Source organism: Colletotrichum gloeosporioides, assembly GCF_011800055.1.
Source record: "Colletotrichum gloeosporioides strain Lc1 chromosome Unknown consensus_50, whole genome shotgun sequence".
Taxonomy (NCBI): domain Eukaryota; kingdom Fungi; phylum Ascomycota; class Sordariomycetes; order Glomerellales; family Glomerellaceae; genus Colletotrichum; species Colletotrichum gloeosporioides.
In genome coordinates, this window is record NW_025544695.1 from 678,716 (window position 1) to 693,695 (window position 14,980).

The window sequence follows — 14,980 nt, forward strand, 5'->3', positions numbered from 1 at the left end:
AGCCAGTCGTTCGTTCGTGTTCCCGTGGATCTTCAGTCTTTGCGCTGTGTGCTGTCACTATGTCGTCTATACATTCATCCGGGCTGTCGATTCAGACTGTCCGCCTCGTCCTGCCACGACGACGCGCACGCACGCACGCTTCGACATTGCAGCCGCGAGACAGACAGGCAGTTTGCAGCTGAGAAGACGTCAAAGACGCACATCATGTATCCATTGATAGGCGCAGCCGCAGCAGCAGTAGCAGCAGCAGCATGCCAGCAAAACACACAACCAAACACTGGCCTTGATCCACTTGCGCTGGGCACGATAATGTGTCGGAAAACAGAAAAAGATACAGTACAGACAGCTACTGCGCCAGAGTGCCGCCGGAGCGTAGCATTCAGCCCGTAGAAGGCCTCTCTTCGGTGGTAACGATCTCTTGCGTGCGCCGTCGATGGACGGTTCAGGGGACCGGTGCCCACCGGGACGAAACACCGCTCTGGCCGGACATGTGAAGAAAACGACCAGGTACCGCGATAAGGAACCAGGGACGCCGCCACTTGAGTAAGAGTCCCACTCCCTGTTTCTTACCGTCTACATCCCGACTTTCACACACATCTAGACACATCCTTCGCTTCCCGCTGACGGCTCGGCTGTCCCACCCGTCGAAATTGAAATAGAAGTCAAAAAAGAGGGTCCCGTGCATCCCGTTGTTCCCCCTAATTGCCTCTTCAGGTAGCCTCCCGGTCGCTGATGGCTTGGGTTGGGCTGTCTCGCAGGCCCTGTGGTCGCTTTGCCGAGCCGCTGGTTCCAGTCTTCCCAGTTGCATTGTGGTGGACAGCAGCAGCTTCTTCGGCTTTGTTGATAAGGACTAGAACAAAGCCGGGTTCACTTTGTCTCGCTGCAGTCTGTCGTCACAGGTCTTGGTCTGATGTCCCTCCCTCGTCCACTGATCGACGCCTGGAATCTCCAAAAACCCGTGCCGTTCGAGCCTATTTCAATGAATTGTCATCAACTCGTCGACCACATCGCTGACGACTGAGTAAGATGGTCGATGCTGACAAGTCGCAATCACACACACAGACGGCCGCCACAAAACGTGGTCTGGCTGTCTTGGCCCTTGGCTCTTGGACCGTCCATCCGTCCTTCCGTTAAGCCACCCGCCATCAGATCTTCGCTTTGCGTATGTGTGTATGTGTGTGTGTGTGTGTGTGTGTGTGTGTGTACGTGCGACCGCAAATCATATCTGACCCTTTAGAAACAGAAGGCGGTAGCTTTCCTATGCATTCAGTGTGAGAGGCTAGACTAGAATACCACCACACGATGCCGGGAGCACCGCCAGCCAGTTGACCAACAACACAGCAGCGTATTTGGGACGAAAAGGCTCACTGCCGCTCTGTGTTGGACCTGCAGACGCTACGTCGAGAATGCTAAACGTACAAAATCCCACCACCGCCCGTTTCTATTCTCGTGAACTCTTGGCTTTTTTGTCTCTTATCCAAAGAACGTGCCCACAGTCCTATCGCGAACGAAGCCTCAATGATGATGCAACCGTCCCCTCTGTTTGAACCCATCTCTCCCCGCCTCGAACAACTTGGCGTTCTACATGTCCTACTGGATACTCCCCCACCAAACTAATTGCGCGGCGTTTCCGCGTTTCTACTAAGCCTCCCATCACGACCCAATCAAAGAGATTCCTCTTCAGGAAAGCCAAGATGATGCGTCACAGCTTTCCATGTTGTTTAGCTCAACACTAGCCTGGAAATTCACGTTCAAAACGCCCAGCCGGGAGAGGCCAAAGGGGAGACACAAGAAAGTGACCATGCTACGCTACAGCAACATGTCGATTTGCATCGCTTGCTGACTTGGCTTTCAATAGGGCGCCGGTGAGAGCAACCCGCATCATCCCGGACCCGGTGGGAACTCTGCTCTACGGGCGAGTCTTGGCCAGATTGGGTGACATGATCTACCGCCGAGGGAAAATCCCCATCAAAAATCTGCGGCCTACCGGACGGATACCGCCTTTGCAAGATGAGATCCGGTTCCTGGCATCTGCGCCGCAATCGCCAAGCGTCCCTCGAAACGCGCGAGCAGCATGACAAAAGCCCGTCGACGATAAGCGTCTTGCTGCTATGGGTCCTGTCCATCCGGCTGCATCCACTGCCGTGCAATGCACCGCCGCCGGCCATCACCCATAACGATGTCCGTCCGTCTGCATCTACACCGGTGATAGGCAAACCACACTCATCACATACATCACACACATCACACAGCTATTACCTGCCCGTCGCGGCCGCGGACACCACCTCTTGGCGAGACCCTCTCTTTCGTTCCCATCCAGTGAGGGAAGGTTTCTCTTTGGAAATGAGTGCGCACACGTGTGAGCGCATACAACCAGAGTATTGAACTATCGACCAGGCCCAAGAGCCAGAGAGCACCGCCCCCTGTTGATCGTGATGGCGATGGGCATTATCGCCAAGACATCGCCATGTCCACCGCCGCGACCTCATTTGACGACAACGTGGACGGTTGGCTGGTCGATTCGTCAAACCTGCCTTGTCATTCTCCCCTACAGGCTACACCTCCCCCGGCGATGTCTTTCTTGATTCATCACCGCCCACCCCTAAACGCTGTGACGCCTGCTGTGTCTACACCGTGGCATCCCCAGTGGAGAAACCTCTAGTACGGGATAGTGGTATTGCTATGGACCAGCGCATGACATGCACAGTTGCAGATCAGCCGTCCAAGTGACATTTGCCCAGAATTCGATTTTCCCTACCTTCCCTTTTCCCATTCCCGTTCATCGTCACTCGTTTTCGTGAGAGAGATAGCTAGAAGGTCTTGGCCGTAGGGCGTCCCGCGGGATACCGGGACAAGACGCTAAGTGATCGTGTTTGACGCCGTCTCTCCCGACTTACTCGTACAATGCCGCTGTTCAACGCATGGAGCCTCTAAAGCATCGACAACGACATTCCCGGCAGGCTAGCTGCGTTGAACGTTTGGTTGAGAAGAAAAGAGGGTATCCGCTATTTCAAAAACATGCAGTGCTCGAGACAGCGAACGTTGGACCGAAAGACAGCCCGAAAACCTCCGACACGGCCACAAACCGGGTTGTTGCTACCTGTCGCGACACCTTGTCAGTGGCCCTTGGAAAAAGCACATGTCGCAATCCACACAACCTTGATGCCCGACACAAGCCCATGAGTCAACATCAGCGTAAATCCATGGATTTCCCAACGGCGCACGCACCAAAAGGCACCGGGGCGCTGGTCCGGTTGGCACCTCCGTCGTCCCAAGAACAGCGGCCCGCTGTCTACGGACCGCCGGGGCCCTCAGATAAATCACGAACAGGACGAAAAGACTTTTGGGTTTGGTTGGGTTCATCGTGGCCGCCGCCCCTGAATAAACGCAAAATTTTCCCTTCTTCTAGGCTCAATCTGGTCTCTTCTTCTGCGAACAATCTATCGCGACATGGGAATCTATCATGATGCAACCGCTGAGAGCCTCAATGTGTCCAATCGACGGGAGGCCTGCAGTGTAACCAATTTCGGCAGGCCCGGTACCTGGCAGCCAAGAGTGTTAGATGCACACCGATAAGAATTTGGCAAGTGCTTGTCTCTGGCGAATGCACCGCAGCCATTTGGAAGATGCCCAACGACCCATGGAATCACGGTCTTGTAATATCAAAAAACTTGATGTAAAAAATTTTCTTCACGAGGGTGTCGTGGTCATAGCTATCATTCCCGTAGCCCTGGAGTTGTGATATTGGGTGTGCCATGATTGAGCCTCACCGCCAAAAAAAATGCGCTTGATGCAGCATTGACTCAGTCAAAAATAGCGACATGTGAAAATCCATAACCACAAAATCTGCCCGGCCGCATCACCGCCCGTTCTATTTTCCCCGACCGCGGACTCGACTCGTCTCAGAAGACATTCCGGGGAACTCCAGACTCCGGACCCATTGGACAGAGTACAAACGCCGGGCGCTAGTTCATCACAAACCGGCCGGGACCCCACGATGGACTAGAACACACCAAAACACCGTCACAAAAAGGAAGGAGAGCGAAAAACAGGAGGCAAAGATACGAAAGATTGAAAAAATTCTTCGCGATAAGCTAGAATAGAAACAAAACCGCAACGGTGGGAACAAGAAGCGAACCCCCCACCGTCCGCGCCCCGACAATCCGAAACGGCAGACCCCGGGCCGGCCTGTCTCAAGGAGTTGACAACTCAGATCCGCGGTATCCACTATCCAACGACCTGTCTGCAGAGGTTACAGACGTTTCAAACTTATTATTGGCTCAGTACGCAGCGAGAGAGAGGCCTACCGTTCCTTTTGGTTCGTGTACATGTAAGCAGCGTTGCTTTTTGGTGGTATCCAATGATATCTCGTAATTTCGATGTCCAGTTGTGACTTTGTAAGTCGCAGCTATTTCAAGATATCTAGATAGCACGGTGGTTGGAGGACACCGGTGTGTCTTTTTTGGCCTGGCTGTGAACATCACGAAAATTTCTCGGGTCCATTGGAATACATCTACAGATTATAGTTTACTTCGCCATCAACTATCCAGGTGGACTTCTGTATAAGCTTCTCTGATTTGGTCGCGGTTAGAGTGAAATGTACACGCCTTAGGAGATGGACTTGGCGATCCATTTAATCATTCAGCTCCGAATATATTGTTCTCGAGGGTAAAGTCTGGTACCGATGAAGCTTCTGTGCAATACAGTATTAAACCTACCCCTGAATCACTTTGCCCATCTTTTTTAGGCTCTCGATCTCGTTGTGGCTCTGATTGTACGCCTCACATTTTTCGTCCCCTTTGTTGAACTTCTTGGCATTCGACGGCCTAGCCGCCTGCCAGTAGCATCCGCACTGGCTGATACACCAACGCCTCTTTCTTTAGATCCATCTGTAAGAGGAGTGTGATAGAACGCCTCTGATACCTGAGCCCCTAGTCCGGGGGGCCGATGAGGTCGTGAGCAAGCCGTTGAGACTGGAGAATAAGCAATAGTACCGACGATCTCTACAGCTCGGCACTCAGGGGACGGCGTTCACGTTGCGCAATCAAGCCTCTCTGGGCTCTCGGCCTGCGTCACGGTCCGGTGCGTTCCGAAGGCCGAATATCTCTCCGTACCCTGACACTTGTGCCTTACCCGGCATCACTTATCCACATCACAGTATCACAAAGTGAAGATAAAGGGGCCCAAGCAACGATTCCCATTCTGTGATATACCTACTATACAGCCTAACTAATAAACCTCACACCGTTCATACACAGCGGCCCTCCTGGACATATTACCATAATTCACAAGTGGGCTTCTTGCTCTTGCACTGGAAGCTGTCCCTGAACTCGCGACTGTTGGCCATAGTGCCAAGAATACGGGCCCACTTGGGCGCGTGAGGGTCGGTGTAAATGCGGTTGATGGCGGTGTCCTTGCGAGACTTTCCGCACCACCAGTTGGAGTAGGTGACAAAGAACAGCTGGTCTTGAGTGAAGTGCTCGAGACCAGGGAGGTTCTTATTGGGCTTCTCGTGAGCACGGCGCTTCCAGGCCTGGAAAGAGGCGGAGAGGCCGCCGGCGTCGGCAATGTTCTCACCAAGGGTGAGACGTCCGTTGACGTGGAGGGGCTCGTCGTCGGGGCCCGGGACGGTGAAGTTGGAGTACTGCTCGATGAAGCACTCGGCACGCTCCTGGAAAGCCTTGACAGTGTCGTCGGTCCACCAGTCAGTGTAGTTGCCATTCTGGTCGTAGTGACGACCAGTGGAGTCGAAGGCATGAGAAAGCTCGTGACCAGCGACAGAGCCAAAGGCGCCGTAGGACATATAGGCGGGGACCTCGACGTCGAAGACGGGGAACTGCATGATGCCAGCGGGGAATACAATCTCGTTACCCGGAGGGTTGTAGTAGGCATTGACGGTCGGAACTGTCATGCCCCATGACTCCCTGTCGACGGGCTTGCCGAGGGCAGACCACTCGTCGCTAACGGCAAAGCTGCGAACCTCCAGAGCGTTCTGGAAGAAAGTGTCCGGGTTGACGTTGACTGATTCGTAGAACTTGTTCAGGCTGGGAGGGTCCATGATATCGGGGCTCTTGGTTGGGTAGCCAATCTTCTGGATGATGTTATGGACCTTGTTGATAGCCTTCTTGGTGGTCTCCTTGTCCATCCACTTGGTAGCCTTGAGCTTCTTGGCGAACTCGGTCTTGATGTCGGTGATGATGGTGTCACCAAACTTCTTGGCCTTCTCGGAGAATGCCTTCTCGACGAAGAAGCGGCTGAGAATCCAGCCAACGCCATCATCGACCTGGCCAACGCAGGTGCGCCATCTCTCAGGTGCAGACTCGGGGTCCTTTCCGGCAAGCTCATTGACGAAGCGGCGGTAAGGCTTGACGGCGTCAGCGTCCACGTAGCGGGAGAGGGACTGGACAGCCTTCCAGACAAAGTAGTTCTGGATAACCTCCTTGTCGGTCTCAGCGAGAATGGTGGCGAGCTCGGTCATGTATTTGGGTGCCATCACAATGACACGCTCAACAACGAAACCTTCGGGAGCCAGGCCAGCGATGAGAGCCGTGAGTTCAATCTCGGGAGTGAGGGCAGCAGCCTCGTCAATCAGCATGGGGTTGTAGTATTTCTATTCATGTTAGCCAGCATGTTCGTCCTATGAGCCGTGGAGTACTCACTGTGACATCTTCCCTCTCTTCGGTGCTTGGCGAGGCAGCAGCCAGCAACTTCTCAAGGTCAATGACTTTGGCGAAGTTGTCCTTGTTGTTGTCGGGGTACAGGTTTCCGAGAACCTCGACGGCAACGCTGCGGTACTTCTCGACAAGCTTCTCGTCCTCGTAGCGCTCCTTGGACGGGAGACCAAGGCTGCCTGGCGCCGCGATGGAAACCACAACCGTGTCAGGGTCTCTGTCATCAGCACCAGTGCCACTTGCAATGAACGCATCGACACCGTACTTGGCGAGGAGCAGGATGGCGTCCTTCGTCGGTTTGGGTTCGTCGTCCTTGGCGCTCGCGAGAGGGTAGGCCTGCTTGATCTGGTCCAGGATCTGGGTGAGAGGCTCCAAGCCAACTTCCTTAATCTTGTCCTCGTTGATGCAGGCGTCGTAGACGGCCTTCATCTTGTCGAAGTTCTCCTCATCGGCATCCTTGTCGCTGGAAAACAATCGCATCGGAGAGAACGAGGAGTGCTATTCGCATTGTTAACATCGCCGCCCTGCTTGAACTTGTTTTCTCCCTTACCTTGGAGTCCTTGGGGTACGGCGCCTCAAGGATGTGGCGGAGGAGAAGCTCCGAGTTCTCCGACATGATGGTGCCGGTGAAGGCATCGCCCTGATCGGAGCGGAGGTCGTGGCGGTCGCGCCATCCGCCGCAAACAAGCTCCTCAAAGTCGTTGCACGGGTCGAGCTCCTTGTAGTCGGGAGACAGGTTGTATAAGATCTCGGACGCTGCGTGAACACAGGCGGGTGTCATGCACATCTTGTCCGCCTTGTCGGCGGCGAAGTGCTGCTGGGCTACGGAGATTCTGTCAGCACGCCATGTCAAACAACGCCGTGGAAAATACCCACCATGCGGAACGCCATAGTAAAGAAGACCGGCAACGGCGCCGAGAACGAGGACCTTCACGGCGCGTTTGCCGGCTGAGCAGCGCCCGGCATACGGGCAGCGCTGCTTCGGCCTCACGGGCTCGTGGGAGACGAGAGGCGCCTTCTCCGACATGATGGCGCTATCGGAAGACGGGGCCTTTGTTCGATTGTAGATAAGCTAGTAGAGCGATAAGACGATGGACGAACCCAGCCAGCTGAGCATCGAGATATGATGGAGGAGGGAGATTGGTTCAGTGGGCTGGCTCGCATGCGGGTGGATGGAGGAAGGGAGAAGTGGGAGTGGGCCGATGCAGCTGACGGAGCTCGGAGCTTGGAGCTTTGCTTTGGGGGAGCTTGAGCTCGGAAAGCTGGGGGAGAGGGCCCAAGACTGTGACTCTGCGGAGGCGATGACGCTTTGATGCGGAGAAGCAGCTGCCTGTTTGTGCTGTGCTGTGCAGTGCAGCGTTGGAGCTGCGGGTTGGCGGGGGGACTTTCGTATCCGAGACTTTGTGCCGTGCACATCTTGTGCTATGATGCTTGTACTGTGACTTGCACAACTTCATAGCTCTGACGGGCTTGTGCACCGGGGAAATCCCGCCCAAGTGCCGCTGCTCCGCCGAACCTTCGTCTTGGGGCTCGAGTCTGGTCCGAGTTGTTTGACGTTTGAAGGCATTTGAAGTCAAATTTGTGAAGGAATCACTCGTTGACAATGCCCAACAAATTGTTATTTGATTCCAGTGTCCAAAGTGAAAAGACTTTACCAAGTGAGAAGGTTCCATCATATCGACATGATGTCTCGCAATGAAACAGGAAAATAATGAACCTCTAAAATCATTATAACAAGTCATCCCCACGTACCTTGCTGAAAGTCACACGTTTCTAATACCAAGGTTGAGTCTGTTCCTGCGATAGCCTTTTCGTGCGTGGGTGAAGATGTCTGGTTCGCAACTTTGAGTAGAGAAGACACTCGTAATCGTCTCTATGTAGGCTTACTGCCTCACTCGGATACTAACTTGACATAGGTAATATGAAGCGGCCAAAGTACAACCTGTTGGTTGGGTCTGATATAGACATGTCAGAGTTTCTAAAAATTGAAAAACCCAGTTAACGCTCCAGCATCTCTGGGTCTTTCTCAGGCCGGGTGTTTCCGTTGTGATCTATGACATTGTCTGGACGTCTGCGATCTCGGAGTCAGTTTAAAAGCCGATGGTCCGCAGATCGGCGACTCCGATAACGGCACAATCATCATGTGTTCTTCTGGGTCTGAATCTTTGTGAATATCTGGTAACATATCCTGTCTTGATGACGGACGAATGTCGCTTTGGTGCGTGAAGACGTACGCCAAGCTTTACCCCACGCTGGAATGACTACGACCGGAATACCCCTCACTTACGACCAATCCTTCGACAATATCATCTGCGGTTAGTACAACAGAGACTGGGACGATTCTCCGCTATTTCTCGTTACATTACATGAACGCTATACAAGATAGGAAGCTGAAAGCACGTCACGCAAGCGTGATAAGCCGGAAAAGCTGTCATCTTTTGACTCCCGCCCGGAAAGCCCATTTCCTAACACTCAACGACCTTCGGTTGAGTTCTGCCCGGATTTTGACCCTGGAAAAGATTCGTTGAAGGCCAAGATGAGGGGTTCATGGTTGCAATCGAGGCTAGTAAGCAATTGACACATAAAATCTCCGGGGGGGTAGCACACTTCTTGAAGTTCCGAGATTTTGGAACCACCCGTTTCTTCAATTAAGTGAAACCATAGCCTCTTCATTATGCGAAGAACTTTCTTGGCAGCCGGTGCCGTGTTGACTGGTGTTTATGCTTGCCAGCGTGACTGGGCAGCCCTGCACAAGCGCATCAACGATCATAAGCACCACGACCATGGACACAAGAAGCGGGATCTGGCAGTCGAGTACCCGCCATCTTTGACTGAACATGAAAGTATCCTGGTGAACTCCTTCGACAGTAAAGCTCTGGATGACTGGTCGTACTACTACACTCATGGAGACCATCTCGGAGGTCACAACCGCACGATGGCTGAGTGGACGCAGGAGCAGTGGACGAATGCTGGATGGGATGCCCACATCGAGGAGTATTGGATCTGGTACACAGCGCCTCTCGAAACAACATTGAAGTTGAATAGACCAGACGGCAGTGTTCATGAGGTTAGCTTGATCGAGGACATGCTTGAAGAAGACTCAACCACGAGTTATCCCAACCGTATTCCAGCTTACCATGCAATGAGTGGCAGTGGCAACATCAGCGCGGAATATGTCTACGTTGGGTGGGTTCCTACGTGGTTCTACCAGTTTTTCACAGAATACCACTAACCAGATTTCCAGTCGCGGCCAACGGGCCGACTTCGAAGCTCTCAAGGATCAGGGTATCGAGCTGGAGGGGAAGATTGCCCTTTCCATGTATGGCGCAATTTACAGAGGCACCAAAGTCAAGAATGCACAAGATAATGGCATGATTGGCGCTGTTTTGTTCACGGACCCCCTCGACGACGGCGAGATCACTGTCGCAAATGGTTACGCGGCCTACCCGGGTAAGTCAGTTTTCTCGATAGGAGCTCATGATCAGAGCTAACTACCACGCCAAGATGGGCCTGCCCGCAACCCGTCAATGATACAAAGAGGCAGCGTTCGATTCTCGTCGCTTTATTCGGGTGATCCTTCGACTGTCGGCTACGCCTCAGAGAAAGACGGTCCACGAAATGATGTCACTCCGTACAACCCATCCATTCCATCCGTCCCCATCAGCATGAAGGATGCCGCGCCCCTTCTTGCAGCTCTCGATGGAAATGGTCTGTCTGCCGAACAGGTCAACCGCAGCAGCTGGGTTGGTGCTTTGCCAGACATCACTTACAGCAGTGGGCCGACGACTGGCGCGACGTTGGACATGGTTCACTTCATGAATCAGACAGTTGCACCCACCTGGGATGTAATTGGTGTTATTAACGGGACCAAAGAAGACGAGGTTCTGATCATCGGCAATCATCGTGATGCATGGGTCATCGGAGGCGCGGCTGACCCGAACTCGGGATCGGCTGTTCTGATCGAGCTGGCGAAGGCTTTTGGGAAACTCGTTGACAACGGGTGGAAGCCTCGACGGACGATGTAAGTGGTCTCAAAATCCGATTCAGGCCGCGTAATGTACTGACGAGTGTTTCCTGAAGAATCCTTGGATCTTGGGACGCCGAGGAGTTTGGTCTTCAGGGGTCAACTGAATGGGTTGAGACTCACTTGCCCTGGCTCGTCACCAACGCTGTGGCTTACCTGAACCTGGACGTTGCGGTATCTGGGCCACGAACAGCTCTGTCTGGATCTGGGGAGATTCAAACCTTGGCAATCGATATGATGAAGAAGGTTCTCTTCCCTGAAGATTGGGATGTTGGCCCGACATTGTATGACATGTGGTTCAACACTACCGAGGGCGAGATTCCTCCTCTCGGTAGCGGCAGTGACTACGCAGCTTTCTACCACAACGGCATCAGCGCAGTAAGTTTCGTTGCCATGTGACGACTAGAACAGTCGCTAACAGAGATTTAGATCGACATTGGCTCAGATGGCGGCAAGACTGACCCAGTGTATCACTACCACGGGTATGTAACAATTATGGACTTCTCTCTCTGCTCTCTCGCAGCTAACACACTCAGGCACTATGATTCCTATGCCTGGATGGCCAAGTTTGGAGATCCCGGCTTTAAAATTCACCGGGTCATGGGACAGTGGCTCACTCTCATTGCCTATCATATTGCCGACGATGTGATCATCCCTTGGGACCTCCCAAACGCAGGGAGAGTCCTCCGCACTTACTACGAAGACCTCAATGACACCATCGCTGAGACCTACCCCGACCTAGACCTGGACCTGTCTCCTATCGACGATGCGATCGTAGAGTTTGAGACAGCAGCGGAGCGGATCGCTACGGTCGCCAAACAAGCACTGGCCTTCAACGACACCGTCCTTATCGACGTGGTCAACAGCAAATACCGCGACTTCTCCCGCGGGTTCGCAAGCGCAGGAGGGCTCCCCGGGCGCCCGACATTCCACAACGTGGTCAGCGCGCCGGGCCTGGACAACGGCTACGGTGCCGACGTTTTCCCTGCTGTTCAAGACAGTCTCAGTTCCGACAACGAAGAGCAGGCACGTGAATGGGTTGAGAAGAGTGCATCGGCAGTGTCTCGCGCAGCAGAGATCTTAGGTATCTAAGAAACCGAGGTATTGATTAAACATAGTGGATATTATTACAGAGATTGAGAACAACAGTTGCTTCGAACAGGCACGCTAATGGTAATCTAATCAATCTTGCGTTACAAAGGGGGTATTTATGTCAGTCACTTTTGCACACCGCTCATATTCCCGCTTTGCATTAATCCCAGGGATCACTCAGTTTGCCGCCTCCTTTCTGTGAATCGCTGTAAAACGACGTACCTCGCTCACTGGGCGAGATGTCCATCAAGCTGTCGCTGGTGGTCAGGCGTTTAAGCGGTACTCTATCTGGCGTCAAGGTAGCCAGCGAGTCTTTCTTCGATGCGTTTGAAGGGGAAGACATAGTCGAACTCTCGGGTACATCGTCTGTCGCGATGGTCCCGATGTCTTGAGAAACAATCTTGACGTTCCCGGATGCTCTCGTGGACTGCCGGGCGGTGCTGACTTTGGTGACGTAAAGAAGTTCAGGGAACAGGCGTCGGGCAAGGGATCGAGCAGCGGGCATGCATGCCACGATCAGGCCGACGCAAAGCTCAGTGTGAGACCACATCGCAAGACCGTAGAAGTCATCTGGAACTCTGGTCAGTAAGAGAAGAAAGCAGTGAAAACAAATGCAACATACACGTTGGGTTCCAGGAGTGGCTGAAGGTGGCGAAACTCTTCAGCCGAACAGCGCTGACGATCGTGATGAAGATTCCAACACCGAACATCGACATGATTCCTGCCTTCTGCCTCTTTTGAAGGTTGAGTCTGTAGATTTGAGTCGCTGGAAGCACGAGCATCCACACATCAATGGCGATATTCAGAGCGGCATGCGATAGCGCCATGGCTGACAGGTCGATGCAGTATCCGGGATGTCTGCCGTCCCACCCGTACCAGAAGTAGCTCAGAGGCTTGCATTGGTTCAGATTGACAATGACGAAGGTGATGCAGACCGCGACGTTGAAAATCTGAGTGCCCCACAAGATCTGACGGAACGTTTCGGTGATCGATCCGAAAATGCGAAGATAAAGAAACAGGATCGATGCTTTGATCGAGGCGAGGGTAACCGAGTAGACAATCTCAAATGCGAAGAAGCCCTGTGTTCTCGTCAATACTACTGATGACCAATATGAAAATATGAGCAACCTTACCCGAATGAATGCTGTAATTTGATCCACGGTCAGGGTCCAAATATCTCGACCAATTCCCGCTTGCTTCGCGAGAGTCGTTGCAACCAAGAACGCAACCATCATAACCTGCAAAAAAAGCCGTCAGCCAAGCCAATCGTCCCTAGAATCAGCTGTCATGACTTACATATGCGAATGATATTGTCCAGTCATCCCATCCCCAGGTGCCCATCCGCAACCACTTCGTCAACAGTCTCATTGCAAAGAATATTGTAACGGTTCCGAACAGGAAAGGCGGAACCCATGAGATAGTGCCTCCTTCGTCGTGATATGTGAAGTTGCAATCTGACCAGGTCTGGTTTTTCGTGACTGATTCCCCCGTTAGTTCTTAACTTCTTCCTTTCTTAACTCAGATTCTGAACGGTAGCCTACTGAGCGCCTGCTGTACACTGCATTGAATCCTAACACAGTGGATGACAGCCATATTGTAGTTCATGTCTCCGCAGAGACATGTCGAATTCGTGAATTCGCATGGTGTATAATCGAGGGGTTCGAATACGCAGGGTAGCTGTGACGTGATGTTAGCAGCAAACCCCTACAAACACTATCTTCGATAATGAACCACAGAGAAAAAGACCTACAGCGCAGTCGGGAACGTTATCGTAAAGGCCATACACGAGTGGTAGGCAAGCGAGAACGGGCAGGGCCCAGAGCGAGGCCTTCATTGCAGCGATAGTAGAGGCGTGTCGTTCGGTGATGTCGATCAAAGCATGACGATAGGGCAGGGTGTTATGGCTCGAAGGTGCTCTGGCTAACACCAAATTTGCTGTGAGATCGCGGGGCAAGAAGAGAGAAGAGGAGGGCACATTGCAGACAAGGGCGGGACGGGGTATGTACACCACATATGTGGATAGCAGACAAGGTCCGGATCAGCCGTGGCGTACGGGGCGACGTCGTGTAAGCCACGGGAGCGATGGCGAGGTGGCTGACCGGGTGCGGAAGACCCGGCCCAGACCACTGGGGCTGTCAAAGTCATTCAAGTTCAAGCTAACGTTCATGACAACCCTAGTGTGAGCGATGCCAGCTGGGCAGTCCGGACGTGCATGTGGGATTTCTTGACTACAGAGGAAAGGTCGCAAGTCCACGTTATCCGCGAGCACCAGGAGACTGGTTACGCGACCGAGACCCTGGAAGATCCTTTGGGCAACAGGGACGGGTCTCAGATGACAGCGGTCACGACACCAGCATGTTCATCAGAGAGGGTGTGTTCGGCGATGAGCCCTCTCGGCGAACCTCGCTCCGACCCGCCGAAACATGTTTTCGCCCTTGAATTGGCTGGAAGTCTTGCCTCCAGCTGGTGAAATCCAAATGCGGGACAGGGATTGGTCGGGAGTTCTGCTTTTGAGTTACGGGCCTCTTTCGACAGTCGGCAGTGTCCATACAATCTGGGCAGGACCTCCGAGTTAGAGGACTGGCTCGACACCGTATGGGAGTGCCGGACAAGATGTTTTAACTGAATGCGTCACCGGAATACAGCGTGCCTCTTTTACCGCAAGCCGCCTTCAAGGCCGCTTGAGGCGCCGGGGACACAGCCAGGGCTTAGTCGCGGGGCTAGCTTCGATGTGGGCTTTGGTGGCGTACATATTTGATCTAAGCGTGGAGAGATGGTCTTAAGTGTTCCTGAAAGGAATGCGTTGGGGTCGGGAGCATTTTTCGTTTTAAGACATGGTTTCACTTATCCTTGGTAACTCAGCCATTCGCAATCGTGATGCTCGGGAGTTTTCCTTTGCTTTACGAACTTCGCGAGGACGGCGGTGCACCTTGGCGAAGACGGCGTCGAAATAGGAGTCGAACTCCCGTTGAGAACCAAGATGCTGGGACACCAGGCACGCCCTAGATGAATATCGATCATAATGGGATCGGGCAAATACGTAAATCGCGAAATGCGGAGCACTTCGACCTCGCCAGGGTCCGAATCACTTCACAGACACGGCGTATCTCCAAAACAAAAAAACGTCTTGTTTACCAGACTCGAGCATTTTGGACCCTGACAATCGTCCAAGGTATCATGTTGTTTCAACGCC

General features: G+C 53.1%; 3 protein-coding genes across 3 annotated transcripts; 1 reads left to right on the forward strand and 2 right to left on the reverse strand.

Moving 5' to 3' along the window:
• Nucleotides 1–5,275: 5,275 nt before the first annotated feature.
• GCG54_00000702 (Endothelin-converting enzyme-like) lies at nucleotides 5,276–7,835 on the reverse strand (the record flags this gene model as incomplete). Its single annotated transcript, XM_045400836.1, has 5 exons — nucleotides 5,276–6,610; nucleotides 6,660–7,169; nucleotides 7,222–7,493; nucleotides 7,548–7,722; nucleotides 7,773–7,835. The coding sequence occupies 5 exons, from the start codon at nucleotides 7,833–7,835 to the stop codon at nucleotides 5,276–5,278; spliced, it is 2,355 nt and encodes a 784-aa protein (XP_045263509.1).
• Nucleotides 7,836–9,345: 1,510 nt separating this feature from the next.
• GCG54_00000703 (putative glutamate carboxypeptidase) lies at nucleotides 9,346–11,787 on the forward strand (the record flags this gene model as incomplete). Its single annotated transcript, XM_045400837.1, has 6 exons — nucleotides 9,346–9,857; nucleotides 9,916–10,121; nucleotides 10,176–10,692; nucleotides 10,752–11,073; nucleotides 11,125–11,177; nucleotides 11,232–11,787. 6 exons carry the CDS (start codon nucleotides 9,346–9,348, stop codon nucleotides 11,785–11,787), a joined length of 2,166 nt encoding a protein of 721 aa, XP_045263510.1.
• Nucleotides 11,788–11,947: 160 nt separating this feature from the next.
• GCG54_00000704 (uncharacterized protein) lies at nucleotides 11,948–13,932 on the reverse strand (the record flags this gene model as incomplete). The annotated part of the gene is made up of 7 exons (XM_045400838.1): nucleotides 11,948–12,357; nucleotides 12,410–12,866; nucleotides 12,921–13,025; nucleotides 13,084–13,265; nucleotides 13,375–13,464; nucleotides 13,519–13,707; nucleotides 13,794–13,932. The coding sequence occupies 7 exons, from the start codon at nucleotides 13,930–13,932 to the stop codon at nucleotides 11,948–11,950; spliced, it is 1,572 nt and encodes a 523-aa protein (XP_045263511.1).
• Between the last annotated feature and the right edge of the window lie 1,048 nt (nucleotides 13,933–14,980).